This window comes from Halichoerus grypus, chromosome 6 (assembly GCF_964656455.1).
Source record: "Halichoerus grypus chromosome 6, mHalGry1.hap1.1, whole genome shotgun sequence".
Lineage (NCBI taxonomy): Eukaryota > Metazoa > Chordata > Mammalia > Carnivora > Phocidae > Halichoerus > Halichoerus grypus.
The window spans coordinates 16,414,749-16,441,823 of record NC_135717.1 but is presented as its reverse complement, the minus strand read 5'-3'; the positions used below and the strand labels follow the sequence as shown (position 1 = coordinate 16,441,823).

The following is a 27,075-nucleotide window of genomic DNA, read 5'->3' as shown; positions in this document are numbered from 1 at the left end:
CCCGCATTATGTGCGACGCCAGACAAACGGCCTGAGTCACCACTGTTGGTTGTATTTTTCCACCTCCTGGGCACCCCTCCCAGCCCGCACGGTTTCGGTGGGTCCTACAGGAAGCGCCCCCGCGACGCCGGGCTTTACACGCCCTGGCCACGCCCTCTGCGCGCCGCGCCTTGGCCCCGCCCACAGGAGGGTCCGCAGATTCGCCAGGCCGGCTCTTCCTCAGAATTACTTGGGCCTCTCTATACTCGGCCGAAAATTCTCATAGTACTCCGAGAGCAGCTTTGGGCCGTAGCCATTTCCCCAGGGTCGGAATTGGGCATCCCCTAAGCTGCGCTACTAAGAAAGATCCAGAAAAAGTGGCCAACTCTGCCAACAGGGCTTGGCTAACCAGGCATTATTTTCTTGACTCCAGCAAGGCGGGTGAAGGGAGGCGACAGTGAGGCCAGGACCTGTGGCGAATCTGCAGCCTTTTAGGTCTTTGGCCGCGCGAGGAAGAAGCAGAAAAGAAGAGAGAAGGAGCGCGCATCCCGTCCACCGATTCGCCCCGCCCGCCTGACGAATCTGCGTCTGTTCAACGCGCCACTCAAATCTCCCCAGCTCTGGCTGGCCTCCTCCCCTCCGCCCCGCCCCCTTTTTCCTCAGGGATTAGTCGCTGCTTCCGTCGCCGCCGATTCGTCAAGGACCCCAGGCCAAAGCAGCTGGATAGTCGTGGTGAAGCCCACTCTCCGGGGAATGCGGCCAATCTCCAGGCTCCCTGGGCCGCACCTCTCGAGCCTTAAAGGGCGCCGGCCGAGGCGAAGCCGCTCTCCTCGGCCCCGTGGATCTCCTGGCGGCACCCGTGGCGAAAGTGCGAATGTAGACGCTGTGCCCGCTGGGCCTCGCGCAGGTGGCGGTGGTGTTTGGTGCGCGCGCCGGGGAGGTGGTGGTGGGGGGGCGCCGCCGCCGCCACCGCTGCGGGGCCGGGTCTCGCGCTGCCGCCGCCGCCGCCGCCGCCTCGCGCCGCTGAGGTGCCGCGCGGGGTGGGGGGAGGGGGAGCCGCTCGCCACGAGCGGGTGAGTGAGGCCTCGCCGCGCGTGCGCGGAGATGGGGGGGCAGATCGCGCCGGGGCGGGAGGAGAGGGCAGCGGCGCGCGTTCCCCCCACCCCCCCCGCCCGGATTCGGGGCCGAAGCCGGGTCTCGGGCTCGGTCTCGCGGTGTTTCCAACGCCCCGAAGAGGTGCCACCTCTTGGCCAGAGGATCGGGGCGCGGGGACGCGAGCGGGTGTGTGGGAGCGAGAGCCGGGCTTGGCCCGGGCCGCTGGCCGGTGAGGAGGCGGGAGGGGGCGGGGCCTGCCAGGGGGCGGGGGAGGGGTCTTGCTCTGAGGCCAAGTGGGGCGCGCGCTAGGCAGAGCGGGAAGGTAAGGGGGCGCGAGATGGGCCTGGGGGCCTGAGGGGAGAGTTGGGAGGTGGAGAGAGAATGGGGTGTTGTGGTGAAAGAGGGTACTTGGGGGAAAATCTGGGGGAGTCACGGGTCATGGTGAGGTGTGGAAACTGAGGTGATGAGAGGACCTGAAGTCGGGGCTAGTCGGTGAGGGGCAGCAAGGGAGTCAGGCCTAAGTCCTGAACCCCCTTGCGTATTCCTCTTTCCTAACAGTGTAAATGAGCAAAGATGGATCAGGAAGGTGGGGGAGATGGGCAGAAAGCCCCGAGCTTCCAGTGGCGGAACTACAAGCTCATCGTGGATCCTGCCTTAGACCCTGCCTTGCGCAGGCCTTCTCAAAAGGTGTACCGCTACGATGGAGTCCACTTCAGTGTCAACGTGAGTTCCCCAGGCCTTGCCAGCTAGGGAACTCTGGGCCCCATTCGTCTCTGTTACCTCTGTTGAGCACCCTGACCTCCCATACCCATAGCCTGCCTTCTTAAAAGTGGGCAACCAGAACCCTGCTCTTTTGCATGTGGGGCTCCAGATGCGCTTCCTAAAGCTCAACAGCACGGCTTTTTCACCTTGAGCTGTCTTTCTGTTCCTGCTTTCCTTCCTAGGACTCAAAGTATATACCAGTGGAAGACCTCCAAGATCCCCGTTGCCACGTCAGGTCCAAAAACAGAGACTTTTCCCTCCCAGTCCCTAAGTTTAAGGTATGTATCTGCTAGACTCTGGGTGTGGTGGCCCTTGGGGGGGGATGTGTGGAGGATCCATCCTGTTAGTTTAGTCTCAAGATAGGCTAATGAAAGGGGGAAGGGGCTTTTCTATGAAGGGATCATAACCAGATCTTATAATCTCTGAGGCTGTGAAACTGAGTTGTTCTGGAGAAGAGTTGTGTTTATCTTCTAGAAAGGTATAGGTGAGGTGTTCCAAGCAGGGGTGCTGATTTCTTGAAGAATGAAGTAAAGGTACGTTTAGTTGCTGTAGCCGTCACTGCGTACTCCTAGAAAATGCAAAGCATTACAGTGCCCTGGTGGTACCCCAGTTTCTCAACAATTAAGGGGAGTGACAAGGCCAGGGACTCCATCCTTGGGAGTCCTCTGCTCCTTACCCCTCGTTTGGTCACTTGATCCTCCATCTTGTTTCTTCAGAAGATTCCTATTTCCCTGTCTAGGCAGGATATTCATCAGGCCTTGGACTGGCCCTCGAAAATTGAAGGTTCTCGGTTTCCTTCACTAATTCTTTACTCTCCTTCCTTTTTAAATAAATCATTTGTAAGGTAGTCTCAGTCCATTTTTTTTTCACTTTGTATATTCTCTCTGGACAGTCTTTTTCATACCCATAATTTTGACTGTAGCTGAAACATTGGTGACTTCCAAATTTCTGTTTCCAGCCAAAATCAGTCTCCTGAACTCCAGACTTGTATGCCCTGATAGAGGGACAGCTTCATTTGGAGGCCCCACAGACATAGCAGACTCAAGAGATCGAAAACAAGTTATCTTTACTCCTTAATCCCGCTTTCCCTTCCATTTCCCTTTTACTGATGAATGGTAAAACCATCTATTTAGCTGCACAAACTGGAAACCTGGGAGTCATCTTTTGATTGTTCTCTCCTGTATTATATAATCTGTTACCAAGTCCTGCTGACTCTTTTTTCCTAAACCCATTTTCTTTTTAATCTTAATTTTCCTTTTTCTGTTGCTGTTTTTTTAATGCATATTCTTATATGTTATATGCCTCTGTTTTCTTTTCCCATTTCATGTTCCACCCTGCCATTTGTCTTTTTTATTTTACTCTTACATTACTTTCGTTGCCAAGTCCCACGTTTTGTGCATTGGCACATATGATTATTGATCTGGCCAAGCCTCATCTCCTGCCACATACGTGTTCCACTCTACCGTACGTTTTGCAGCTCCTAGAAAATGCCAAGTTATTTTACAGTTCTGTGTCCTACAAGTCCTTGTCATCTGGTGAACTCTAGCTACCCAAAAAGCCAAACAGGAATGACACCACCTTTATGAATTCTTCCCTGCCTCCACTCCTTCGCTGGGCTCCCAGACACCCTGTCTATACTTATGCTGACATTTGTGTCCTGTTGTGACTGTGTGTGTGTCTGATTTGCTTTTCTGAACAGGAATCTTTTTTTTTTTTTTCATCTTTGTATTCCTAGTGCCCAGTCCGTGGCAAAAGCTAAACTAGTGAGTTATTCCCTACAATTAGTTTTTTCCACGTATGTTTATTTCTCAGTTGTACGTTTCTTTTCTTGGTTCTTGCGTTATTCGGTGATGAGAAGAACTCAGAGCAGAGAGGGGTCGGTCTCACGTTGCACTTGTTGGGGCCCTTTCCCCCGTTTCTTTGCCTGTGTTTCCTGGTCTTCTCTCGACCAAGTTTCCCAAAGGGCAAAGGCACCGTGGTCAGTATTGAGACCCCAGACTCAAGACTCCTGTCCTCTCCACAGCTCGATGAGTTCTATATCGGACAGATCCCACTGAAGGAAGTGACTTTCGCGAGGCTGAATGACAATGTGCGGGAGACCTTCCTGAAGGATATGTGCCGAAAGTACGGTGAGGTGGAAGAGGTAGAGATCCTTCTTCACCCCCGTACTCGCAAGCACCTGGGCCTGGCCCGCGTGCTCTTCACTAGCACTCGGGGAGCCAAGGAAACAGTCAAAAACCTCCACCTTACCTCCGTCATGGGCAACATCATCCATGCCCAGCTCGACATCAAAGGTGAGGGCTCTCTTGCCTGCTGCCTAAGGTTGAGCTCCAGCAGAGGCTGCACGTGCAAATGCCTGTTTGGGGCCAGGCACACGGTCAGGTTCATGATTCCTCAGCTGAAACTCTTGGGGCCAGATGTGTTTCTGAAATTAGAACTTTACAGAGGCTTTTATGTGTTTTCTGTCTGTGTGATCTTTGGCAAGGTTGGGTAGCGTCTTACAGTCTAGCACGTGACTGTATTTGTAAGAACGTAGGAAGGGTCACGCTAGGTATGATCAATAAGAACTAGTAAATCGCCTCAGCTCAGATCAGATTTTGAGATCAAATTCCAAAAAATGCTTGGTCTGGAGTTTCTTGGGGTTTTGAAATTTTGGATCAAGAATTTGGGACCTGTACAGATGAGTGAAGCAGCCTGGGGTTCTGTGTTAAGAGGCAGTAGGGAGGAGCGAGGGACTGTGGCGGGGGGGGACGGACTGTAGAGTACTGTGCCATCGAAAGGAGGCAGCTGTTAGTTGGTATTAGCCAGTTTGCAAGTGAGAATGAGGACTAATGTTGCCAAGTAATGTTTTGTTATTAAGTCAAAAATCTAGGTTTTTGTGTAAATCTCAGGGTTTTTAAATGCTGCAACCCCCTCCCCCAAATTTTTTTAAGTGATTTTGTAGGGCAAATAAGACATCTGTGGCCTGGATTTACCCCTCAGGCTGCCATTTTGCAACCTTTAGTTTGTAGGATGAAGAGCATGGTGGGATCTAGCATCAGACGACCTGGGTTTGAATTCCAGTCTGCCACTGACCAACTTTGTGACTTTGTGCAGGTCAATTTTCTTTGAGCCTATAAAATAGGGGTACTGATGCTTCTCTCTCCTGGTGATCATCCAACTTAGTAATATAAGTAGAGGCATTTATTTATAAGCTGCGAAGTGCCATTCGGCACGTCGTTTGTAGTATCGTTAGGTAGAGATGAGATAGAAGGTCCCAAAGATAGAGGTAAGGTAACTGAAATCCCTGAATCCAGGACTCCAAGAAATTGTAGGAAACTTGAAGTCTGAGAAAGAAGTGGGAAAAACAAATCAGGAAGGAGGAGTTTTTTCTGTCTGACTCTGATGGTTCCCATCTTCCTCCCTCCAGGACAACAGCGAATGAAGTACTATGAACTGATAGTCAACGGCTCCTACACCCCTCAGACAGTGCCCACGGGGGGCAAGGCCCTGAGTGAGAAGTTCCAGGGCTCTGGTGCAGCCGCTGAGGCAGTAAGTAGCTCGTGGTTGCCGTGGCCCTCGCCGCCTGGGCACAGTGCTTGGGTGCCAGGAACAGCATTTGGGAGGTTCTGGACTTCCCCGTTAAGGATAGCAAGAGCCAAGAAAAGATGCTGAGATGCTTTCAAAAGACAGGGAACTGGGGTTCGTGGTTTGGGGAAGGGCAAGCTGTCACATGGTACTTGATCTCTTCTTTTCTCCCTGCTCTACTTTTGCCCTCCAGACTGAATCCCGCCGCCGCTCCTCCTCTGACACAGCTGCCTACCCGGCAGGCACCGCCGGTGTGGGCACACCTGGCAATGGCACCCCTTGCTCCCAGGACACAAGCTTCTCCAGCAGCCGACAAGACACCCCATCTTCCTTTGGCCAATTCACCCCTCAGTCCTCCCAAGGAACCCCTTACACATCTCGGGGCAGCACCCCCTACTCTCAGGACTCTGCCTACTCCAGCAGGTGCAGAGTGAACACCCTCTGGGACCCCCAGATTCTGGGAGTTGCCACTAGGAAGAAGAAACCTGAAGTCTCTTTAAAAGGGGAGTTGGGAGTCATTTGTCCTGGTTTCTCTGTGGATTCAGCCAACAAATCCCTGTCCTCAGGGAACTCACTGTCTAGCTAGAAACCCAACAGCGTTTAGATCTTCCTTTGGGGGCGTTGACTCAAGGGGCTTTGGGTCCTGAGAACCAGGACACTAGGGTTCGGTCCTACAGAGCTGAACCCAGCTAACTCCTGCACTCTCTCTCCAGCACCACTTCAACCTCCTTCAAGCCCCGGCGCTCGGAGAACAGTTACCAGGATTCCTTCTCCCGCCGCCATTTCTCCGCATCTTCAGCCCCCACGACCACCTCCACCGCTGTCTCCGCCACGACTGTAGCCACTGCCTCGTCCTCGTCCTCCTCCTCCTCCTCCTCGTTGTCCTCGTCCTCTTCGTCCTCCTCTTCGTCCTCCTCCTCTCATTTTCGTGGGACTGACTCTAACTACCCAGCGTATTATGAGAGCTGGAACCGCTACCAACGCCATGCTTCCTACCCTCCCCGCCGGGCGACTCGGGAGGAGCCCCCTGGGGCATCTTTTGCTGAAAACGCAGCTGAGCGCTTCCCGCCTTCCTACACCTCCTACTTGCCCCCTGAGCCCAGCCGGCCTGCTGACCAGGACTACCGGCCTCCTGCCTCAGAAGCTCCACCCCCGGAGCCTCCAGAACCGGGTGGAGGCGGGGGTGGGGGGGGGCCCAGCCCTGAGAGAGAAGAAGCTCGGACCTCCCCCCGCCCAGCTTCACCTGCCCGCTCCGGCTCTCCGGCCCCAGAGACCACCAACGAGAGTGTGCCCTTCGCTCAACATAGCAGCCTGGATTCCCGCATTGAGATGTTGCTGAAGGAGCAGCGCTCCAAGTTTTCGTTCCTGGCCTCTGACACGGAGGAGGAGGAAGAGAACAGCACCACAGGCCCTGGGTCTAGAGACGCAGGGAGCGAGGTGCCTTCTGGGTCAGGTCACGGACCCTGCACGCCCCCTCCAGCCCCAGCTAATTTTGAGGATGTGGCACCTACAGGGAGTGGGGAACCAGGGGCTACCCGGGAGTCTCCCAAGGCCAACGGACAGAACCAGGTGAGGTTGGAGGTCAGCCAGCAGAGGTGCCTGGGATCCGGGAGGCAGGGTTGGGCCCGGCGGGGGAGGGAAGGGAATCAGGCAAGAGAACGGATTTGAGAAAGAGCCCAGAAAATAGGCAGAAGCTTTCTGTGACCCTTCTCTGCACCCCTGCAGGCTTCTCCATGCTCTTCTGGAGAGGACATGGAGATCTCCGACGATGACAGGGGCGGCTCACCCCCTCCGGCCCCAACACCCCCCCAGCAGCCTCCACCCCCTCCTCCTCCACCCCCTCCTCCCCCTCCCTACTTGGCTTCCCTGCCCCTTGGTTATCCTCCCCACCAGCCTGCCTACCTCCTTCCACCACGCCCTGATGGGCCACCACCCCCTGAGTACCCCCCACCTCCTCCGCCACCCCCCCACATTTATGACTTTGTGAACTCCCTAGAGCTCATGGATCGACTTGGGGCTCAGTGGGGAGGGATGCCCATGTCCTTCCAGATGCAGACCCAGATGTTAACTCGGCTTCACCAGCTGCGGCAGGGCAAGGGATTGACTGCTGCCTCAGCTGGTCCCCCCGGTGGAGCCTTTGGGGAGGCCTTCCTCCCATTCCCACCCCCCCAAGAGGCAGCCTATGGCTTACCCTATGCTCTGTACACACAAGGGCAAGAAGGCCGAGGGGCCTACTCCCGGGAGGCCTACCACCTGCCTTTGCCCATGGCAGCCGAGCCCCTGCCCTCCTCCTCGATCTCGGGAGAAGAGGCCCGGCTACCTCCCAGGGAGGAGGCAGAGCTGGCAGAGGGCAAGGCCCTACCATCAGCAGGCACCGTGGGACGGGTGTTGGCCACCCTCGTCCAAGAGATGAAGAGCATCATGCAGCGAGACCTCAACCGCAAGATGGTGGAGAATGTGGCCTTTGGAGCCTTTGACCAGTGGTGGGAGAGCAAAGAAGAGAAGGCCAAGGTGAGGGGCAGTGCCTGGGACTGGGGAAACCTTGGGGCTCCGTTGGAGAAAGTAGACTTCTGGCTTATGTGAGGCCCTTAAATCTCTGAGTTTTGATCTTCAACGTTTCTGTTTGTAGAATGGGAATGATAGTAGCTGCTTTGTAAGAGGGGTGGACTAAACGAGCAGACTTTGGAGAAAATGCCTGTACGGGGCTGGTGCAGGGGGGTGTGGCATAGATCTGTGTCAAATAGAGGAGTGAGTAGATGCATTTCTGTATTCCTGGGACCTGGGAGTAGTTCTCAGGCAGGAGGCAGGAGGGAGCGCCTGGGTTCTGGGGCTCAGTCCCCCTACTGCCTGCAGCCATTCCAGAACGCAGCCAAACAGCAAGCCAAGGAGGAGGATAAAGAGAAGACAAAACTCAAAGAGCCGGGCCTGCTGTCCCTCGTAGACTGGGCCAAGAGTGGGGGGACCACGGGCATCGAGGCCTTCGCCTTTGGGTCAGGGCTGCGAGGGGCCCTGCGGCTGCCTTCTTTCAAGGTACCCAGAACTGATGTTTCCTCAGAGGGAGGAGAGGGCGGGCTGGGGACCTCCCTTCCGTGGGGTAGGTAGGGGTGGTTGGGATCTGTGAGTGTTTGAGTTCAAAACAGGCCCCATCTCTTCCCACGCCCCAGGTGAAGCGAAAAGAGCCTTCAGAAATTTCAGAGGCCAGTGAGGAAAAGAGGCCCCGTCCTTCCACTCCAGCTGAGGAAGATGAAGATGGTGAGTGGGAGGTCAGGTGGGAGCAGAAAGGGGAAAGGGTACTAGCTTCTGATAGGAATGCAGGAAGCAGTGAGAAAGGGGGAAGGTGTCTGAGGGCAAGTGGCCAAGGAGAGGTTTTGCTACGGAGTTAAAGCAGTGCGGAGAGATGTGAGAAGCTTAAGATAGGGTTATTCCTGGGTCCTGGTTGTGGTTCTTACTCTGGCGTGCTCGTTGAAGCTTCCTGTATTTCATAGTTCCCCCGTAAAATAGAAACGGTAACTTTAACATCTAGAATCCTAGAGTTTCAAGGTTAAACAGGTCGCTTACCTTGGTTTCCCATCTAATGCTTAAGCTCTTCTCCAACCTTCTTTCCAGTTTGCCTAGGTCTGAGCTGTGGGTTGATGGCTTACGTGGCTAGGCAACTTCCTTACTGAGTCCGATTGGCTTCCCTGGAGACCCATTGGCTTAGTGCTATTTTCTTGGGGCAGGCGTAACAAGTCCGTTCCCTCTTCCACCCGACCCCAAAAAGGACAAAAGGTGAAGCGGGTGCGGTGTGGTTAAACTATAGAAAATGCTAGGTAGCTCTGGGGTTTTTGTATTTCTCTGTTGAGCTTCAGCTTCTTGTCTGTAAAATGAGGTCTGTCTGGTCGGACCGTCAGGAAGATCAGGGGTGTGTGCAAAGCTCTTTTCAGACCAGGGGACGGGAACTGTTCCTACTGATGGTAAATTGCCCTCTAACTGCCACTCAACTGCGCCTAGACCCTGAGCGGGACAAGGAGGCCGGAGAGCCTGGACGTGCGGGGACCAAGCCCCCAAAGCGAGACGAAGAGCGAAGCAAGACCCAGGGCAAGCACCGCAAGTCCTTTGCTCTGGACAGTGAGGGGGAGGAGGCATCCCAGGAGTCCTCCTCAGAGAAGGTGAGGGGCCATTGGCGCCTGCTCCCTGCCAAGATTTCCCGTCCCCGTAGCCGCCGCCTCTTTGGCCTGGAGCCCAGGTAGCAGTGGCCTCCTGGAGGACAACTGTCCTTTTCTTGTTAGTCCCTATTTGTCCTTTTCTTTAAGGAGGAGGAGGAGGATGAGGAAGATGAAGAAGATGAAGAACGTGAGGAAGCCATGGACACTGCAAAGAAGGAGACCGAGGCATCAGATGGTAAGTTACAGACAGGTCAGCCGAGTTCTGGCTTGGGGAAGAAGGGGTTCCGCTGCCTGTCTAGCCCTTCCCTGAGTCCGCAGAAACTTCGTGCTGGATGTTTTGGCCTCCTTTGCTCTTCCCCAAAGCAGCTGTCTTTCAGCCCCATCTTTTGGAACCCTTGGCCCATTGTAAACAGTAACTCCGACACCCAGACCGCTCCCTTCTGTTTACCTGCTGTGCTGACACATGGCTCTCGCCTGATGACAACCCAGCAGAACTAACTTATTTTCTCAGCCCCTCAGGATGAGGGGTCCGAGTTCTCCTGCTGCCCCCTGGTACTACCAGACTGTGCCTTTCTGCCTTTGAGCACTGCGCGTCTTTGAAGGCCCGGCCGCCGAGCCGTGCGCCCCCTCATCTCCTCTCCCCCGGCTGCCATCACCAGACACAACTCCGCTCTTCAGTTGGACACCTGTTTGTCCATCCACATCCATTGAGTCTGGGGCACATGGTTTAGTCTTGCTTCTCCTTCATTTGTTCAGTGCTAGCTGTTGAGCCCCTACTCGGTACCAGACACTGTTCTAGGTATTGGGGACACATCTTTTATGGAACTTGGGATCGATTGGAGGGGAGGAGGAGACTTGACAAATGAACAGATAGCACCTTGGAAGACAGATGCGTAGTTTAAAGAAGAGAAAGTAGGTTACTGGGGTAGAGAGTAACGGATGGGGGAGCTGGGGAAAGATGGGCTGTTCTAGATATCTTGGAGAAGGAGCACCTCTGAGAGGTGCCATTTCAGCAGAGGCCAGATGGGAAGAATGATGATCTGAGAGGCTGTCTTTTCATGAAGGCAGAGGGTGGGGTCACCTGCTCTTAAGTGGGGAGACTGCCACACATCCACTTGGTCACCGCTTTCTGTCCGTTTCACCACCTCAGTGTTTCTGGGATTTGTTGCCTTCTTTGTTCCTGCTGGCCTGTCGTTCTCACTTAGAGTCTTTTGCAGCTGTGTTGACTGATTTCCCTGTCTTTGGTTCCATCCTTCCTCCTCCATTCAGTCCATTTTCCAACCTGCAGATGGAATTCTCTTCCCTCCAGCGCACACCTGACACTGTTACTTCCCTCCGTAAAGTCTATTTCTTTTTTTTTTTTTTTTTTTTTTAAAGATTTTATTTTATTTATTTGACAGACAGAGACACAGCGAGAGAGGGAACACAAGCAGGGGGAGTGGGAGAGGGAGAAGCAGACTCCCTGCAGAGCAGGGAGCCCGATGTGGGGCTCGATCCCAGGACCCTGGGATCATGACCTGAGCCGAAGGCAGACGCTTAACGGCTGAGCCACCCAGGCGCCCCCGTAAAGTCTATTTCTAGCTCCCTATTTTCTAGAAGATGACTCCTCAGCCCAATACTCTGGGCCATTTCTAACCTAGCTCCAATTTATCTGTTGAGCTCCATCTTGCCATCCTCCAGACCCATCGCAGGCCACCACCACCATCTATTCTAAATTCATCCACTTGTGTCAAATAAATAAATAAAATCTTAAAAAAAATAAAAATAAAAAATAAATTCATTCACTTGTGTTCCTCAGACATTTTAAAATTCTTAATTTCTTATAAAGTCCTTCCAACATATTGCCATTTCTCAGAGGTATAGAGCATATATAACACCTTTTTTTTTTTTTTAAGATTTTATTTGACAGCACAAGCAGGGGGAGCGGCAGGCAGAGGGAGAGGGAGAAGCAGGCTCTCTGAGGAGCAGGGAGCCCGATGCGGGGCTCCATCCCAGGGCCTGAGCCGAAGGCTGTCGTTTAACTAACTGAGCCACCCAGGCGCCCCATGCATATAACACTTTTAAAGCTCATTTTACCCTGGACTCCTTTTTATGAGTCTCGCCCCGGCAGCTTCTCTAAGACCCGCCTTGGGAAAAGCTTTGGTAGTTAAAGCAGACCGCTTAGCGGTCTCTGGTCTCCCATCTCCCTTCACCTCTGACACCCCTGTTTAGCCCTCGTGTCTTCCTAGTGCATTTCTACTTGTCCTTCTCGACTTGAGCATCTCCCTCACAGGGATCCCTCCCCTGACTGGATCTTCGGCAGAATCCAGGACTTCCCTTTGCCTCGCTCCCCTGGTCTTTCATACTGAAGCTGGTCTCACTGTGAGCAAACAGTGTACTTATCCAACTCCTTGAGGGTTGCACTTCCCAGCACCTAGCACCTGGCACAGAGCCTAACCTATCCATAGTAGTGAGTCAGTGAGTGGACCCAGGGCTTGGCCAAGTAAGGGGTGTTCCCACCTCGCCTGATTGCCCCTTCTGGATTTCCAGGCGAGGACGGGGAAAGCGATTCGTCCTCCAAATGTTCTCTGTATGCTGACTCAGATGGTGAAAATGATAGCACGTCGGACTCCGAGAGCAGCAGCTCATCCAGCTCCTCATCTTCCTCATCTTCCTCCTCCTCGTCCTCATCATCCTCATCATCATCTGAGTCCTCCTCAGAAGAGGAAGAGGAAGAGGAGCAGCCAGCAGCCGTACCCCCAGCATCCCCTCCCCCCCGAGATGTCCCCGCGCCCCCGCCAGCACCCGTGGAAGAGCCCGCGCCAGAGCCGCTTGCGGGCTCCCCAGCCACGCCTCTCCCTGAACAGGAAAAGTCTCCAGCAAGACCTGCGGGTAGGTGGTGCCGAGCCGGTGATTTGGTCTTTGTTTATGTTTGCGTCTGTCCTTGTGAGAACAGTGGGGTCCACGTTTATGAATGATGTCCTAGTACGTGGCTTTGTTTGAAAGCATACAAACTGGACAGAAGTCACCATCTCCTGTCAGTCCTCCCTTGGAGACATTTATGGCCCCGTTCAGACTGTGCTGTGCTGCCAGCGGCGGCTCGCAGAGCCAGAGCAGGCGTGTGGCTACCAGGGACAGCGGTGGTCTCTCAGCGCTCCCGCACCCCGCCCGTCCCAGAACGGTCTCTTTCTAAGTTAATTAAGGAGAAAATTCCCAATTTAACAAATTCCCCCTATTAATTTTCTTGAGCTTCTGCTTTAATGTGTTGTGTGTACTTGCAGGTGATTAAATGGACAAATAGGTGGAAGACACCTATGAACAGCTTTGGCTCAGAAGTTAATTTTACCTTTGCTTTGCCTTGTGGATTTGTATGTTTGACTGTTACTTTATAGTATGTATGCTGTTCATTCAGGCAGGGGATATTTATTTACTGAGTATAGTTGATCCCTGAACAATGCAGGGTTAGGGGCGCCAACCCCCTGTGCAGTTGAAAATCCACCTATAACTTTTGACTCCCCAAAAGCCTAACTGTTAATAGTCTACTGTTGACCAGAAGCCTTACTGATGACATAAGTAGTCGGTTAACACGTTTTCTGTATGTTATACGTATTGTGTACTATATTCTTACAAGAGAGTAAGCTAGAGAAAAAAGAAAAACCTTAAAATCGTAAGGAAGATATGTTTATGATACTCAGCCGTATTTCCCAGAAAAAGTGTGTGTGTAAGTGGCCCTGCACGGTTCAAACCTGTGTTGTTCTAGGGTCACCTGTGCTTCCGGCAGGTGCACGGGGTGCAGCGGTAGGCACGACAGGCCCTGTTCTCAGCCTCCTGAAGCTTACGGTCTATAGGGAGAGACCGTTTAGTTGAGTAATAAATACCTCAGAAAGTCTCTCAAATCTGATGGCAGACTGATAAGCCCCATAAGAGAGAAGAACAGGGTTCTCTGAGAACCTGAGCACATCTGTGGGGATGTCTTTGCTGGTCTTTTCTGCTGAAGCATCCTTGGGCTGAAATCAAGGCAGAGCAGGCAGCTGGGCTTGATTAGAATGTGCAAAGTCCCTGAGGGCAGAGGAAACAGCATGTTGGAGACATAAAACAGGCCTTCTGGATGGTGGGGAGCGAGGGGAAGCTGGCATGGCTGGAACTGGAGAGGTGAGCAAGGACGGGGCCGTACAAGAGGACTCGGCCTCATTAGGAATTTGGTCTTTATCTTGAGGGCAGTGGAATGCCATCAGAGGAGTGACGTGATCTTATTTGTGTTTTAAAAAGATGCAGTGCAGAGAGAACTTGGAGAGGGGCCAGAGTATGTGTGGGGAGGCTAGGAGGCTGTTGCAGTTAGTAAGTGAGGCAAGCAATGGCGGTAACTCGGAGTAGGGTGTTCTTAGCATGGCATCAGTAAGTCAGTTTTCAAGATAGGCTTCGTAAATGCATGTGGCCCTCCAGACACCTCTCTCAAATGGTACTGAGAATCTGTGGTCTGAGATGAACAGTAACTGCATAAAGACCTCCCAGCGCTGTTGCACTCTGCTCTGGTGCAGGCCTCTCAAGAGGAGTCGAGGCTCTCATTAATCCTGAGACGCCTCTCCCGGCCTTTCCTAAGCCCATCGGTAGCAGGAGAGCTGGTGATCAGAGGGCATCACTCTCAGTAGGGTAGCTAGAAAGAGTGGGGCATGGTCCGTTTTGCATTTCTCCAGAAGGATCATCCTGGTAGGAAGGGGGGGTTTGGAAGGGGTGAGGAAGGAGGTAGGGTGACCCATGTGAGCGTTTGAAGAGATGCAGGTAAGTGAAGGGCATGAACCAAAGCAGGGCTGGTTACAGTGAGGTGCAAGGAGTAGAGGTGGGGATGAGGATTTGAGAGAAATTGAGGAGATGAACCACTTGGTTAAACGACTTCCCAGGAAAGGGAAGACGAGGAGGACCGGCATTAGGAAGAAAGCTGATATGCTTCCTTGGGGTTGACTCTGGTATGCCTTTGGGGCCTCCAGGTAAGAAACATCCAACAGGCAGTTGGATCACTAGATCTGAAGGTCAGATGGGAAGGAAATGTGGCAGCTTGGTTTTCCAAAGGAGGGAGTGGTTGTGTATGAGCAGGCCGAAAGAGAGGTTGTTAAGATAGGAAGAGCTTCTGTTGGATTTGGCAGTTAGGGGGTCACTGGTGACCTTATCGTTTTCAGTAGAGTGGGTCAGACTGGAGCCAACTTACGGGGTGTTAAAGGAGTGAGGGGAGGTGACAGAGATAACCAGTCTTGTGGAAGGGTAGACTACTCCTCTGAAGAAGAGTCTAAAGGCCGTGATGAGTGATACTAGGTAACGTTTTTTGAGTGCTTCCTGTGGGCCAGGCTCTTGGCTTAGCACACTGCTGATTGTTTCCTCATGCAGGCCGCACACCATCCCTGTTACTCCCGCTTTCCAGATGAGGAATTTGAGGCTTAGAGAGATGCTTGAGGTCAACCAGCTGGGATCAGAGAGATGAAAGAGAATGCAGGGTTGGTGGAGGGTTAGTTTTTCAAAAACTAAAAAGGTGAAACAAGCATGTAGATTCGGGGCAGGTAGACGGGCCAGGAGAGAGCGCAGCACCTGTCAGGGTGGCTTACCTGGGGGTGGGCGGGTGACCTCCAGGCCTGACGCACGTACACCCATAATTGGGGAGGCAGAGAGATGTGGGCTTTCATGCGCAAGGACGCCCTGTTTCACTCTGTAGTAGGAAGGAAGGGCATTTTCTGAGCACAAAGGGATGGGTAGAGGAGGAGCCTTGGGGAAGGAGAGTGAGGAGTGAGGATGAAAATGGACAGGGCTCGCGACCCAGATGCCCTGCTGAGACTGGGAGTCGGGTGAAGGAGGAGAAAATGCAGGTGGCTGGGCAAAGTTAGGGTTGGGGGTCTCCAGGGTGGCGGCGGTGGCTGAAGGCTGTGGAAAGTGCTGTGAAAGGGGAAGACAGAGTGAGGGCCCTGCTGGCGGGCACAGGGGGCAGGCACAGGAAGGAGAGTGGCTCATTTAGGAGGAGGGTGACAGGCTAGGGGGAGCCCGAAGGTGGGAAATGGAACAGGTGCGGTGGCGTGAACTGAAAGGACCTGAGGACTTGTGATCAGAGGGCAGGGTGTCAGAGGGTTAAGGTCCTGGGTGGGGCCATCTGGGGGTTACCAAGGTCATGTGTGTGAGTGGGGAAGGCTAGCTGAGAATGAGTGAAGGAGGGCACTGGAGAGGGAAGAATGGGGTGAACAGTCCTGGAAGTAGATGGCAGAGTTGGGAGAGGGGAAGAAGGTTAAGGCAGGTCCCTTGGCTTTTAGAGAACAATGGGGATGTTCGAGTTCCAAGGATGCAACGGGATAGAGGGTATGTGGCCCGATGGCAAGAGAGGGCTTGTCTGGTGAAACCCAAAGATGGGACCTGGACACCTTTGGGATTTGCCTTTCTTCTGTCTTCCGGTCTGATTCATTCCTCTCTCCTGCAGATGGGCTTCCCCTGCTTCTGTCCACCCCTACGGAGAAACCCACTCCTATCTTAGATCCTTATTCTCAGGGAAGTTTCTGGTTGGCCTGGCTTGGGTCAGGTTATCAGTTAATGTTGGCTGGGGGCAGGGAGTGGGGCAGGTCATGTTGTAGAAACCTTGGCTTTTGGGAGTTGTATAGACTGGGCAGGTATCCCAAAAGTTGTCTCCCTAAAGGAAAAGCATGGCCAGGTTTCTTTGAGAACAGGAAGCGAAAGAGAAATCTGTGTGAAGAAGCTGAGCCAGGAGGGGAATTCGTTCTCCTCAAGAGCCAGGCTTCCAGAGGGCACAGTGGCTCGGTTGGGATGATGGGTCAAAGGCAGGGCTGCCCCAGAACAGCAGAGAGAAGGAGACTTGGAGAAACTGGAGGGCCTGGGACGAGCACCCGGCGCCTCACTAGCTTCAGAGTGTGGCTCACTGCTGGCTGAGACTCCGGCTGCTCTCCAGAGCCTCGGGAGACAGCAGGCAGAGGGCCTTGCTTGGGGTGCCTGGCTGGTGAATGTCTGTTAAGGTCATGGACACAGGTTGGCCTGGAGCTGGCTGCCCTTTAGTTCTGGGAGTGCTAGAGCCAGACGTCAAACCACCGAGTCCCACTGCGGGATGCCCAGAGCAGCATGGGGCAGTTGAAGAGAGCTTGAAGTTCAACCCCGGCCGCCTGAGGTGCAGATCTTATTCTGGCATTTGTGAGCTGTGTGACCTTGGGCCAGTTAACAACCTCCCTCTGCCTCAGTTTCCTTATTGGTAAGCTGGGTTTAATAATAGTACCCACCTCACGGGGTGGTTGTGGGGAATGAAATAAGTAGTTAACATACGTCAAAGTCTTGGATTGGTGCTTGGTGCAAAATACTAGTTACCAGTCTGCTGCCGCCCTGAAGCCTGGCACTTGAGAACCACCGGCCTTCTGGTTCTGAGAGGAAGTTACTACCAGTGTCTTGAGAAGTTGGGGTAGCCTTCACAAAGATGGCGTTGAGCTGGGGATAAAAGCCGCATGTGAGCTTTCCCAGTAGGCAAGAAGGGAGAGGCAGGTCTGAAAGGCCATGCCTGTTCCGGTGGCTGAAACCTAGGAGCGGAGAGGGTCAGTCCGCAGGACAGGGTCTGCCCCAGGGACAAGTCACTGTACGTCTTGAGCTGTATTCAGACCCCCACACTCAGCAACAGACTTGGGGATCCCAACAGGGAGGATGTGCTTCCTGTCTGGGGGACTGGAGAGAGATCACACCACCTGCTCAAGATGGTGTGTCCCCTCCGCAGGCTATCCGCCCGTCCTTGGGATCTCAACTTCACCCTCAGCTTCTTTAGGGGAGTCTTCCTGAACCCTCCCCACTTTGGCAAACCTTCCTGCTACTTGGCAGGTGGTGGGAAGGAAACAGATTTTATGCAGTGTTTTAATACAAAGATTCAGCTGCTTACATTATATCTTTTTCACATCACTAAACAGAGAACATTGTAGTTGAAATAACATACTTTAATTCAGAGAGGGTTAATTGCATCCCCATCATGCAGTGCGGCCGGCAGAAATAGTCTTGGCCTGTGTGCCTAGTCTTTGGACATAGTTCAGTCACTGCCAGTCTTGGTAAAAAGGCTGGAGCCTAAGCGTTGGTTTCTCTAGAGCCCCCATCTCAACTCTGCGCAGTTTGGGCTGTGCATTTGTTTCCTGTCATTGTCCCCATTGGACTGTAAGCTCTGTTGAGGGTTTTGAAAGTGTTTGCTCGACTTGTTTACCCCGTGCCTGACACGGAGTTGGTGCTCCGTGAATGTTTGTCGACTGTGTGAACGAGCAGGTGCAGAATCTCCTCCTGCCAAGGGAGCCCACGGTGCCGAGGACATGGCGGGCGTGAGGCAGCTCTGTCGGCCGAGCGAGGACAAGTGACCGCCCGAAGCGGAGGAGAGCCGGCAGCCGGCGTGCGGCCTCACGGAATCCCCCCTGAGGACGGCTGGCCCGAGTTGCTGACCCTCTGCTTCTCCCTATGTGCTTCCTTCCCCAGGTTCCACTGAGGAGCCGCCTCCCAGCGTGCCCCAGCCGCCCGCCGAGCCGCCGGTGGGGCCCGCGGCCCCCGTCCCCCGGCCCGATGAGCGCCCCTCCTCTCCTATCCCCCTCCTGCCCCCACCCAAGAAACGCCGGAAAACTGTCTCCTTCTCTGCCCTGGAGGAGGTCCCGGCGCCAGAGCCGCCCCCAGCCGCCCCTCCGCAGATCAAGTCTCCTGGCCCCGTCGCCCGCAAAGCCCCCCGGGCCGTGGAGCGGACCATTCGAAACCTGCCCCTGGACCATGCGTCTCTGGTCAAGAGTTGGCCTGAGGAGGTGTCCCGAGGAGGTCGCAGCCGGGCTGGAGGCCGCGGCCGCTCTGCTGAGGAGGAGGAAGCTGAGCCAGGGACAGAAGTGGACCTGGCGGTGCTGGCCGACCTGGCCCTGACCCCAGCCCGTCGCGACGACTCGGAGGCCACAGAGACGTCGGACGAGGCCGAGCGCGCGGGCCCCCTGCTCAGCCACATCCTCCTGGAGCACAACTACGCCTTGGCCGTCAAGCCGCCGCCTTCCACACCGGCCCCTCGGCCCCTGGAGCCGGTTCCTGCCCCCGCCGCCCTCTTCAGCTCCCCAGCGGATGAGGTCCTGGAGGCCCCCGAGGTGGTGGTGGCCGAGGCAGAGGAGCCGAAGCAGCCGCAGCCGCAGCGGCAGCCACCACAGGAGGAGCGGGGGGAAGAGGAGGAGGAGGAGGAAGAGGAGTCCGAGTCCTCGGAGAGCAGTGGCAGCAGCAGCAGTGACGGGGGGGGCGCCGTGCGGAGGCGAAGCCTCCGCTCCCATGCCCGGCACAGGCGGCCCCCCCCGCCCCCTCCGCCCCCTCCGCCCCCCACCTTCGAGCCCCGCAGTGAGTTTGAGCAGATGACCATCTTGTATGACATTTGGAACTCGGGCCTGGACTTGGAGGACATGGGCTACCTGCGGCTCACGTACGAGCGGCTGCTGCAGCAGACAAGCGGGGCTGACTGGCTTAACGACACCCACTGGGTCCATCACACCAATATCCTGGGCCCTAGCGGCCGGCCTGCTCTGGACAGGAGGGCAGGCCTCAGTGGTGGGGGCAGCAGCCCCGTCAGGTTGCAGCTAGCCTCTGGGTTTATCTCCCTGTCCGGTGCTCTCTGCCACGGCCAGCCTGGGTATTTCTCACCTGGCCTCCAGGCCATTCTTTTCTTTCTGCCTCCTGCCCCTTCTCTGCCTCCCAAAGTTTTTCTGGCAGAAAAGGTGAGGTCTGAGACTTCCTTCTCTCCATCTTTCTGTCCTCACACTAAATAATGTTTGGGACCTCCAGCTAAGGTCAGTCACCCTTTCCTTGGGCTGGGACTGGGGGGATAGAGGGGAGGGGGTCCCGGGGATCTGGCCAGTGAGGAACCCATTTTCTTCCTTAACACCCTGCACTCACCAACCTGAGCACTCCAAAACGCAAGCGGCGGCCCCAGGACGGGCCCCGTGAGCACCAGACAGGCTCCGCCCGCAGTGAAGGCTATTACCCCATCAGCAAGAAGGAAAAGGACAGGTACCTGGATGTGTGCCCTGTTTCGGCCCGGCAGCTGGAAGGAGCGGACACTCAGGTAAGGCTCTGCCCTGGTACCTGGCCCCCTGGCATCTCTTCCCGTGGTTTCTCCTGTCACTCACCTCCCCCCCCCCCCGACCCCCGTCCTCCTCCCAGGGGACTAACCGCGTGCTTTCGGAGCGCCGGTCTGAGCAGCGGCGGCTGCTGAGCGCCATCGGCACGTCGGCCGTCATGGACAGTGATCTGCTGAAGCTGAACCAGCTCAAGGTGAGGAGCCGGGACTCGGGGGGAAGAGCGGCTCGGAGGGAGGGCGGCATCCCGAAGTCGCCTGGGGGCGGGCGTGGAGGCGCGGGGCCAAAAGCGCGCTCCTCCCCTCGGAGGGGGGGCAGCCACGGCAAGGGGTTAGGTTGAGGGAGGCAGCGAGCAGCACCGTCTGCCTTCTGCCCTCTAGTTCCGGAAGAAGAAGCTCCGGTTCGGCCGCAGCCGGATCCATGAGTGGGGTCTGTTTGCCATGGAGCCCATTGCAGCCGACGAGATGGTCATCGAATACGTGGGTCAGAACATCCGCCAGGTGAGGCCCTGTACCCAGCCCCCGGTCAGATGGCCGCACGGGACGCTGGCATGAGAACCACCTCATCGCTGGGTAAAGCCCCACGTGACCTCCCGGTTCCAAGACGTAGTTGGTGAAATCTGCCTCTTTGTGTTTCCTTCCTTCCATCAACAGTTAGTAATGGGTACTCCTAAGCTAGATGGGAATGATCCAGGAAGAAGCAAGACCAGTGTTCTTTCTCGCTTTAAGGGCCTCCTAGTTCAGTGGGGGAAGACAGCCGCTGCACAAGGAACTGCACCGAACGATGGCATTTGGTCGGTCGGGAAGGGGAAGTTCGGGGAGGCCGCAGCGGTGGGCGCACAGTGATGTGGAAGCCAGGAGCTGAAGGATGACGACGAACTCCCAGACTCAGATGAGGGGAGGGGTGCTCCAGTTGCCAGACAGCGTGTGCAAAGGCCCAGAGACAGGATAGTCTTAGGAGGGCAAGGAGGTCAGTATGGCTAGTTGGAGAAACCAGGGCCGGCGGCCGCAGTGAAGGTTAGAGAGGCCAGTGGAGGCCAGATTCCGCGGAGCTTAGGAGCCGTGGTGGTGAGCTGGGGCCGGCTGTAGGGGGAGGGAGGCCGTGGCCAAGCGCCCAGCGGTAACGGGCTTTGCAAGCGTGAGGGGACAGCCAGAGGCCACGACCGGCGGGGGCGCTGTCACAGGGATCCCATAGAGGCCCAGGTGGCCCGGACTAGGCAGTGGCAGCCTAGTGGCAGCCGAGGTAACAGAGGAGCCTGTGGGTCCAAGGCAGCTGGCAGCACTGGGCCACGGGCTGGCTCCAGCGAGCAGGCCCCGGGGGGAAGCGAGGCCATTTCTCAGCGCTGCTCGGAGCAGCTGGACGTAGCTCGGGCTGCCAGCGAGGTGGGCAGTGAGGAGGAGCAGCAGCTGTGTGGTCGAATGGAGTTCCAGTCGGGGACGTGTGCCATTGCCGGGCCCCGGGGACATCTAGAGGATGACGCCCAGCGGCTCCACCGAGGTGGATTTTGGCTGGAGATGGAAGTTGGGGAGGAGTCCCTAGCACTTATCTGGCAGCTGAAGCCGTGGAAGAGAGTGAGATCACCCAAGGAGAGAGAGCAGAGGGTTGAGCGTCCCATTTTCTGGGAAATAGGAGTCACTCCTCATACAGGACAGTGGGCCCTGACGGCACCGAGTGGCAGCCCGTGGGTGCCTGTTTGGGAGAGGGAGGGTCCTAGGAGAAGAGATGAGTAGGGTTCAGCCTCTGAAATGGCCTTGTCATCTCGGGAACTGGCCTGGCCCCACTGTGGGCCAGGCAGGGGCTCCTGCCCACTGACTCCTGCAGACTTCCCCGAGGTGCCCTTTGGGAGACTCAGAATGGCAGCCAGAGGTATGCGGGGCAGGGCCGGGGGGGTACCCTAAGAGACAGGGCTCCCGGAAGCAGACAGTCAGCACCTTGGGTTGGTGGGAGCCAGAGGAAGAGCTGCAGGTCCAGGATGGGTCGATGTGGCTCCCAGGGTGGTAGCTGGGGACTGTCCGGGGCCCCCTCACGGGGGCTGGTGGGGTCAGGCCTGCTCTGGCCGGCAGCTGACCGTGGCGGCACCCCGTTCTACCAGATGGTGGCCGACATGCGGGAGAAGCGCTACGTGCAGGAGGGCATCGGCAGCAGCTACCTGTTCCGGGTGGACCACGACACCATCATCGACGCTACCAAGTGCGGCAACCTGGCGAGGTTCATCAACCACTGCTGCACGGTGCGCGGGGTGGGCGGTCCCGGCCGGGGGTGGGGGGCGGGGATCCCGGGGCAGGGGCCACGGCTCACACTGCCCTCCCGTGTGCAGCCCAACTGCTACGCCAAGGTGATCACCATCGAGTCCCAGAAGAAGATTGTGATTTACTCCAAGCAGCCCATCGGCGTGGATGAGGAGATCACATACGACTACAAGTTCCCGCTGGAGGACAACAAGATCCCGTGTCTGTGCGGCACCGAGAGCTGCCGAGGCTCCCTCAACTGAGGGGCAGGACGGGTGCCCGCGCCCCTATTTATTCCCCTTGGGGCTCCGCAGGCCTCACCTGCCCCGAGCCCAGTGAGGGAGCCTCAGTTCCTTGAGGCAACGTCTGCCTGCCCCGTCGCCCCTGCCCACCCGCCCCCTAACTTTTTTTCTTTGCGGAGAAGAAGCTGTAAATGTTTTGTAGCTGCCAGCAGCTGTTTCCTGTGGAAACCTGGGGTGCCGGCCTGTACAGATCTTGTTCTTGGGGGGCTGCTAGCCCCCTTGCTTTGTGTTAATGGGGACTTCCCCTTTGTGCCCTGCGTGCACCCCTCCCCAGTTTAGGGGTCTCTAGGGGCAGTGGCCATGTTCTCCCCCTGGGGGGGGGCCCTGTGCCCCCAGTCCTAGGGACTCCGTGCCTGGAACCCTGCCTCATCTTCTGTTCCTGCCAGACCCTGTGGGTCACCCTCCCACCCTGGCGTCTGGAAGCTCCTGTTCCGTCAGGCCAGGATGGTGGGGGGTGGGCCCTTCCTGTTGGGCTGGATTGTACATATGTTAATAGCGCAAACCCAACGCCACATTTTTATAATTGTGATTAAACTTTATTGTACAAAAGTGCTTGGTCAGTATCTTTGGGGAAGAGTAGGTGGGGGATGGGGGTTTAAGGACAGAGGATGGGTCGAGTGAAGAGAGGGGGAAATGGGTGGCCTGAGGTTTGGGGTGGGTAGACGTACAGACTCAACCACCATTGCTCTGGGCCACCTATTAGGCTGGAATGGTCATCCAGAAATCCCCCACCTCGGTCAGCTGGAGCTGGGCCAAGGTCGGCCTCCCTTCCCTTCCCAGAACCACAGCTGCTGCTGGGCTTCTGGCATCCTGGGAAATCCAGCAAGAGGGGTGGACTGACGTCATGCAGTGGGAATGAGGTCACCGCACCTGCTCCGTCCTCAGTGCCAACCAGCAGGTTGTGGCTTCCCCAGCTCCCTTCCCCAAGTTCTTTGCTGGAACCAGCTGCCGGCGGACTGCAGAGTGGCCGCCAGGGGGCGCCCTATGGCAAGAGTGCTGGGGACGGAGGGGTGGAGGCTGGGCTGGTGTCTGTTCCTGGAATGGGCCAGGAGGGAGGAGGAGCAAGCGGAAGGGGACGGTGTGTTGGTCGGCTGGCCCAGGCGTCGAGAGAAGACGGCCCGTCCGGTGGCCAGTTTGGGTATCTTGGGAGCGTGGCTGCAGGTAGGCCGAGGTGATGCCAGGGCCCCAAGGTCCCTTTCCCTAGTCACAGCCCTTCCCGTCTCCCTCTCCTTTCTTCCTCAGCTCTTGACCTCCTGCCTTCCATTTTTGTCCCAGAACCACCCCCTCCAGCTCAGCCCCTGAGCCCTTCCCAGACGCCAGGCCCTCAGCCTTCTCTCAGGAGCTGCGGCTGGCGGGCTCAGAGGGCAGGTAGCCTGGCTGCTGCAGCCCCGGCTGCAGGTTCGGGAGCCCACCAGGCCAGAGGCGGCGGCGAGGGCTAACAGGTGTGCCCGCGGCACCGGGTACGTAGGGGCAGGCAGCTCGGGTTCTCTTCCCCAGCCAGGCATGGCCGAGTCCACAGAGGTCCGGAAGCTGGTGTACCTGGTCACAGGTGGCTGCGGCTTCCTGGGGGAGCATGTGGTGCGGATGCTTCTGCAGCGGGAACCCCGGCTCTCGGAGCTGCGGGTCTTTGACCTGCACCTGGGCCCCTGGCTGGAGGAGCTGAAGAAGACAGGTGACCATGGTGGGGAGGGACGCGAGGGTGGGGTGGGCGGACTCCGCTGGCCGGGGTGGAAAAGATGATGCGTGTTTATATCTTCCAGTGCACATGGATGGGATGAATGAGTCACCTTGGGAACATGTGGCTCCTAAGGGTGTAGGCTGAGGCCAGCAGCTGGCCGGCGGCCCCAGCTCTGACCCTGTCTCTGGCTGCCCCCATCCCTACCAGGGCCCGTGCAGGTGACTGCCATCCAGGGGGATGTGACCCAGGCCCACGAGGTGGCAGCGGCTGTGGCTGGAGCCCACGTGGTCATCCACGCAGCTGGGCTGGTGGATGTGTTTGGGCGGGCCAGCCCAAAGACCATCCACGAGGTCAACGTGCAGGGTGAGATGGCTGCTTGTTCCCCACCCCCTCTTTGACCTTGACTTCTGGGATTCTCCTGTGAAAACCTGTCCTCTGGACACTCCTGCCCCCGCCGTAATGGCGGGTCCGGCGGCCCTCAGCCCCGCTGTGGTTTTCCCTGGACCCGGGGAAGGAAGCCCAGGGCCGTCATCCAGATTTGAGATGCGGGGTGGGAAAGATGCAGAGAGGGAGGAAGTTTTAGCTCGGGTCCACCCTTCCCCTCCCCACCACCTCTCCCAGGCACAAAGAACGTGATTGAGGCTTGTGTGCAGACTGGAACACGGTTCCTGGTCTACACGAGCAGCATGGAAGTTGTGGGGCCCAACATCAAAGGCCACCCCTTCTACCGGTAAGCTGAGGTTCCCCTCAAGACTCTAGGAGCCCCATCTCCCCTCAGCATTAAGAATTTTCCCTCTCGGGGCGCCTGGGTGGCTCAGTCGTTAAGCGTCTGCCTTCAGCTCAGGTCATGATCCCAGGGTCCTGGGATCGAGCCCCACATCGGGCTCCCTGCTCCACGGGAAGCCTGCTTCTCCCTCTCCTACTCCCCCTGCTTGTGTTCCCTCTCTCGCTGTGTCTCTCTCTGTTGAATAAATAAATAAAATCTTTAAAAAAAAAAAAAAAGAATTTTCCCTCTCCCTCAACTAGGGGCAATGAGGACACCCCCTATGAAGCAGTCCACAAACACCCCTATCCTTGCAGCAAGGCCCAAGCTGAGCGGCTGGTCCTGGAAGCCAATGGAAGGGAGGTGAGACAGGAGGCGAAGAGACACGAAGCTGGGGTGGGGAGGGCCGCCAGTGCTGGCGGGACTTCTCCGCAGCCTGCCCTGGGCACCTCCTTCCATCTCCAATTTGAGGAGGCCGGGCCAGAGGGCAGGCTGCCGGGTCCTGGGCCTTCACCACGCCTGCCTTTCGCCCCCAGGTCCGTGGGGGGCTGCCCCTGGTGACGTGTGCCCTGCGTCCCACTGGCATCTACGGCGAAGGCCACCAGATCATGAGGGACTTCTACCACCAGGGCCTTCGCCTGGGGGGTCGGCTCTTCCGGGCCATCCCAGCCTCTGTGGAGCACGGTCGGGTCTATGTGGGTAAGGCCCCGGCTACACAGCGGGGAGGCTGAGAACGGGGCAGGGCCCGTGTGGTCCTGGGTGGGCGGTGTGCGCCCCCGGCCAGCGAAGGGTGAGCCACGCGTGGGCCGGAGCAGCCGGATGCGCGGGCCTTGCCTGCCCGACCAGAGAGGAAGCGGCGGCCGTGCGAGCTGGGAAGGCGAACGGAAGAAACACGTCCCCGGCCGAGGACAGGAGCGCGGTTACGGGAGCCGCATCTCCCCGGGAGAGGCCAGGGGCAGCACCTGCAGGGGAGCAGCCGAAGCAGTAGCCTCCACCCAGGCTGGCCCCGGAGGGCAAGTGGCTACAGGGGCTGGGGAGAAAGCAGCCTTTACAAGGGCCGTAGTTACGCGGGCATGTGCACGTGAGCCCGAAGCCGGGGGCGGGGGCCGGCGGGGGGGGGCGGCTTGGACACCGGCCGGCCCGGGAGAGGGCAGCCTCTCCGCGGGCTCCGGGGCACCCGGGGCCACAGCCGCCTCCCTTCCCCCACCCGTAGGCAACGTGGCCTGGATGCACGTGCTGGTGGCGCGGGAGCTGGAGCGGCGAGCGGCACTCGTGGGCGGCCAGGTGTACTTCTGCTACGACGAGTCGCCCTATAAGAGCTACGAGGACTTCAACATGGAGTTCCTGGGCCCCTGCGGGCTGCGGCTGGTGGAAACCCGCCTGCTGGCGCCCTACTGGCTGCTCATGCTCCTGGCTGCTCTCAATGCCCTCCTGCAGTGGCTGCTGCGGCCGCTGCTTCTCTACGCGCCCCTGCTCAACCCCTACACGCTGGCCGTGGCCAACACCACCTTCACTGTGAGCACCGACAAGGCTCAGCGCCACTTCGGCTACGAGCCCCTGTTCTCGTGGGAGGACAGCCGGACCCGCACCATCCGCTGGGTGCGGGCCATGGAGGGTTCAGCCCAGTGACGGTGGAGCTAGGGCCTGGAGCATCCCTCCGGGTCTGGAGCCCTCAAACCCTGGAGGGGGGGGGGTGCGGGGGGGGGAAGGCTGCAGTCTGGAGCTGGAGCAGGGGTCTGGGGCCAGCCCGGCTGTCCCTACAGCTCTCCCCGTGTCGCATCCATGAGCCTTGAGTCAGCGTCCTCGTGCCTCTAAGTTCTAGGGCGGGGCTTTGGGACAGGCGTCTCTGCACTCTCAACCCAGGCCTGACGGCTGGTGGGCGAATGTCCGATGCCCCTGATGATCTCATCTGCCCCGTCCCATTTCTGGCTTTTCAAGCAGGAAGTGAGTAGGACTTCCACGGGCTTCATGCTGGCCTTCTGAGGTCCAGGCCCGGATTCGGGCCTCCATTCGGCGGGAAGATTCTTTCTGGCTCCTCCCACCACATTTGGCCCTCCTTGGGGGTCATAGTCCCGTTCTTTTAAAAATATTTATCACCTTTAGACAGCTCTCTCTTCTCTTCAACGAAGCCTAAGCAGATCTGCGCATTTTCCCTTCTTCTGCCCGCTCCACCCAAATTAGTTCCTACAATATTGTGCTGTACCTGGCCAAGCCCTGGATTAAAGCTCCCTATCCAAGCCTGTGTCCATCTACCTGTCCGGCTCCCCCCTCCTGCCTCCCACCCTGTCTCCCCCTCCCCACGGCGCCTGTCCCATGTGGGGACAGAAGGAAGTGAGCACACAGCACGCCCGCTGTTGGATTGGTTGCTATTTCTCCCGTCCCACGGGGCCCGACCCGGCCCGGGGTGGGGGTGGGGGGACTCTGGGGACAGGACATGCAGGGCGGGGTGGGGGGGGCAGAATTTTCCTGTGTTTTATCCATTTGCAACTTGG

The 27,075-nt window shown here is 57.1% G+C and overlaps 2 protein-coding genes across 12 annotated transcripts; both read left to right on the top strand.

Moving 5' to 3' along the window:
• The first annotated feature begins 206 nt into the window (after window positions 1–206).
• On the top strand, window positions 207–22,691 carry SETD1A (SET domain containing 1A, histone lysine methyltransferase). Of its 7 annotated transcripts, none has more exons than XM_078074571.1 (19): window positions 207–847; window positions 1,633–1,797; window positions 2,019–2,114; window positions 3,860–4,130; window positions 5,246–5,367; window positions 5,597–5,826; window positions 6,117–6,972; window positions 7,129–7,914; window positions 8,257–8,433; window positions 8,568–8,655; window positions 9,394–9,551; window positions 9,696–9,783; window positions 12,078–12,419; window positions 18,000–19,031; window positions 19,427–19,599; window positions 19,698–19,808; window positions 19,993–20,112; window positions 21,705–21,842; window positions 21,930–22,691. In XM_078074571.1, exons 2-19 carry the CDS (start codon window positions 1,648–1,650, stop codon window positions 22,101–22,103), a joined length of 5,112 nt encoding a protein of 1,703 aa, XP_077930697.1. In that variant the 5' UTR covers window positions 207–847; window positions 1,633–1,647; the 3' UTR covers window positions 22,104–22,691. The 7 variants fall into 7 exon arrangements, with proteins under 7 accessions (XP_077930697.1, XP_077930696.1, XP_077930698.1 ...); XM_078074570.1 differs by having other exon boundaries at window positions 207–886; XM_078074572.1 differs by lacking the exon at window positions 207–847 and adding an exon at window positions 911–1,052 and having other exon boundaries at window positions 9,699–9,783.
• Window positions 22,692–23,134: 443 nt separating this feature from the next.
• Window positions 23,135–26,820, top strand: HSD3B7 (hydroxy-delta-5-steroid dehydrogenase, 3 beta- and steroid delta-isomerase 7). 5 transcript variants are annotated; one of them, XM_078074583.1, is made up of 7 exons: window positions 23,135–23,313; window positions 23,644–23,814; window positions 24,028–24,183; window positions 24,442–24,550; window positions 24,901–24,946; window positions 25,120–25,282; window positions 25,797–26,820. In XM_078074583.1, the coding sequence occupies exons 2-7, from the start codon at window positions 23,646–23,648 to the stop codon at window positions 26,210–26,212; spliced, it is 1,059 nt and encodes a 352-aa protein (XP_077930709.1). In that variant the 5' UTR covers window positions 23,135–23,313; window positions 23,644–23,645; the 3' UTR covers window positions 26,213–26,820. The 5 variants fall into 5 exon arrangements, with proteins under 5 accessions (XP_077930709.1, XP_077930708.1, XP_077930710.1 ...); XM_078074582.1 differs by having other exon boundaries at window positions 23,142–23,303; window positions 23,640–23,814; window positions 24,847–24,946; XM_078074584.1 differs by having other exon boundaries at window positions 23,197–23,303; window positions 23,418–23,814; window positions 24,847–24,946.
• The last annotated feature ends 255 nt before the right edge of the window (window positions 26,821–27,075 follow it).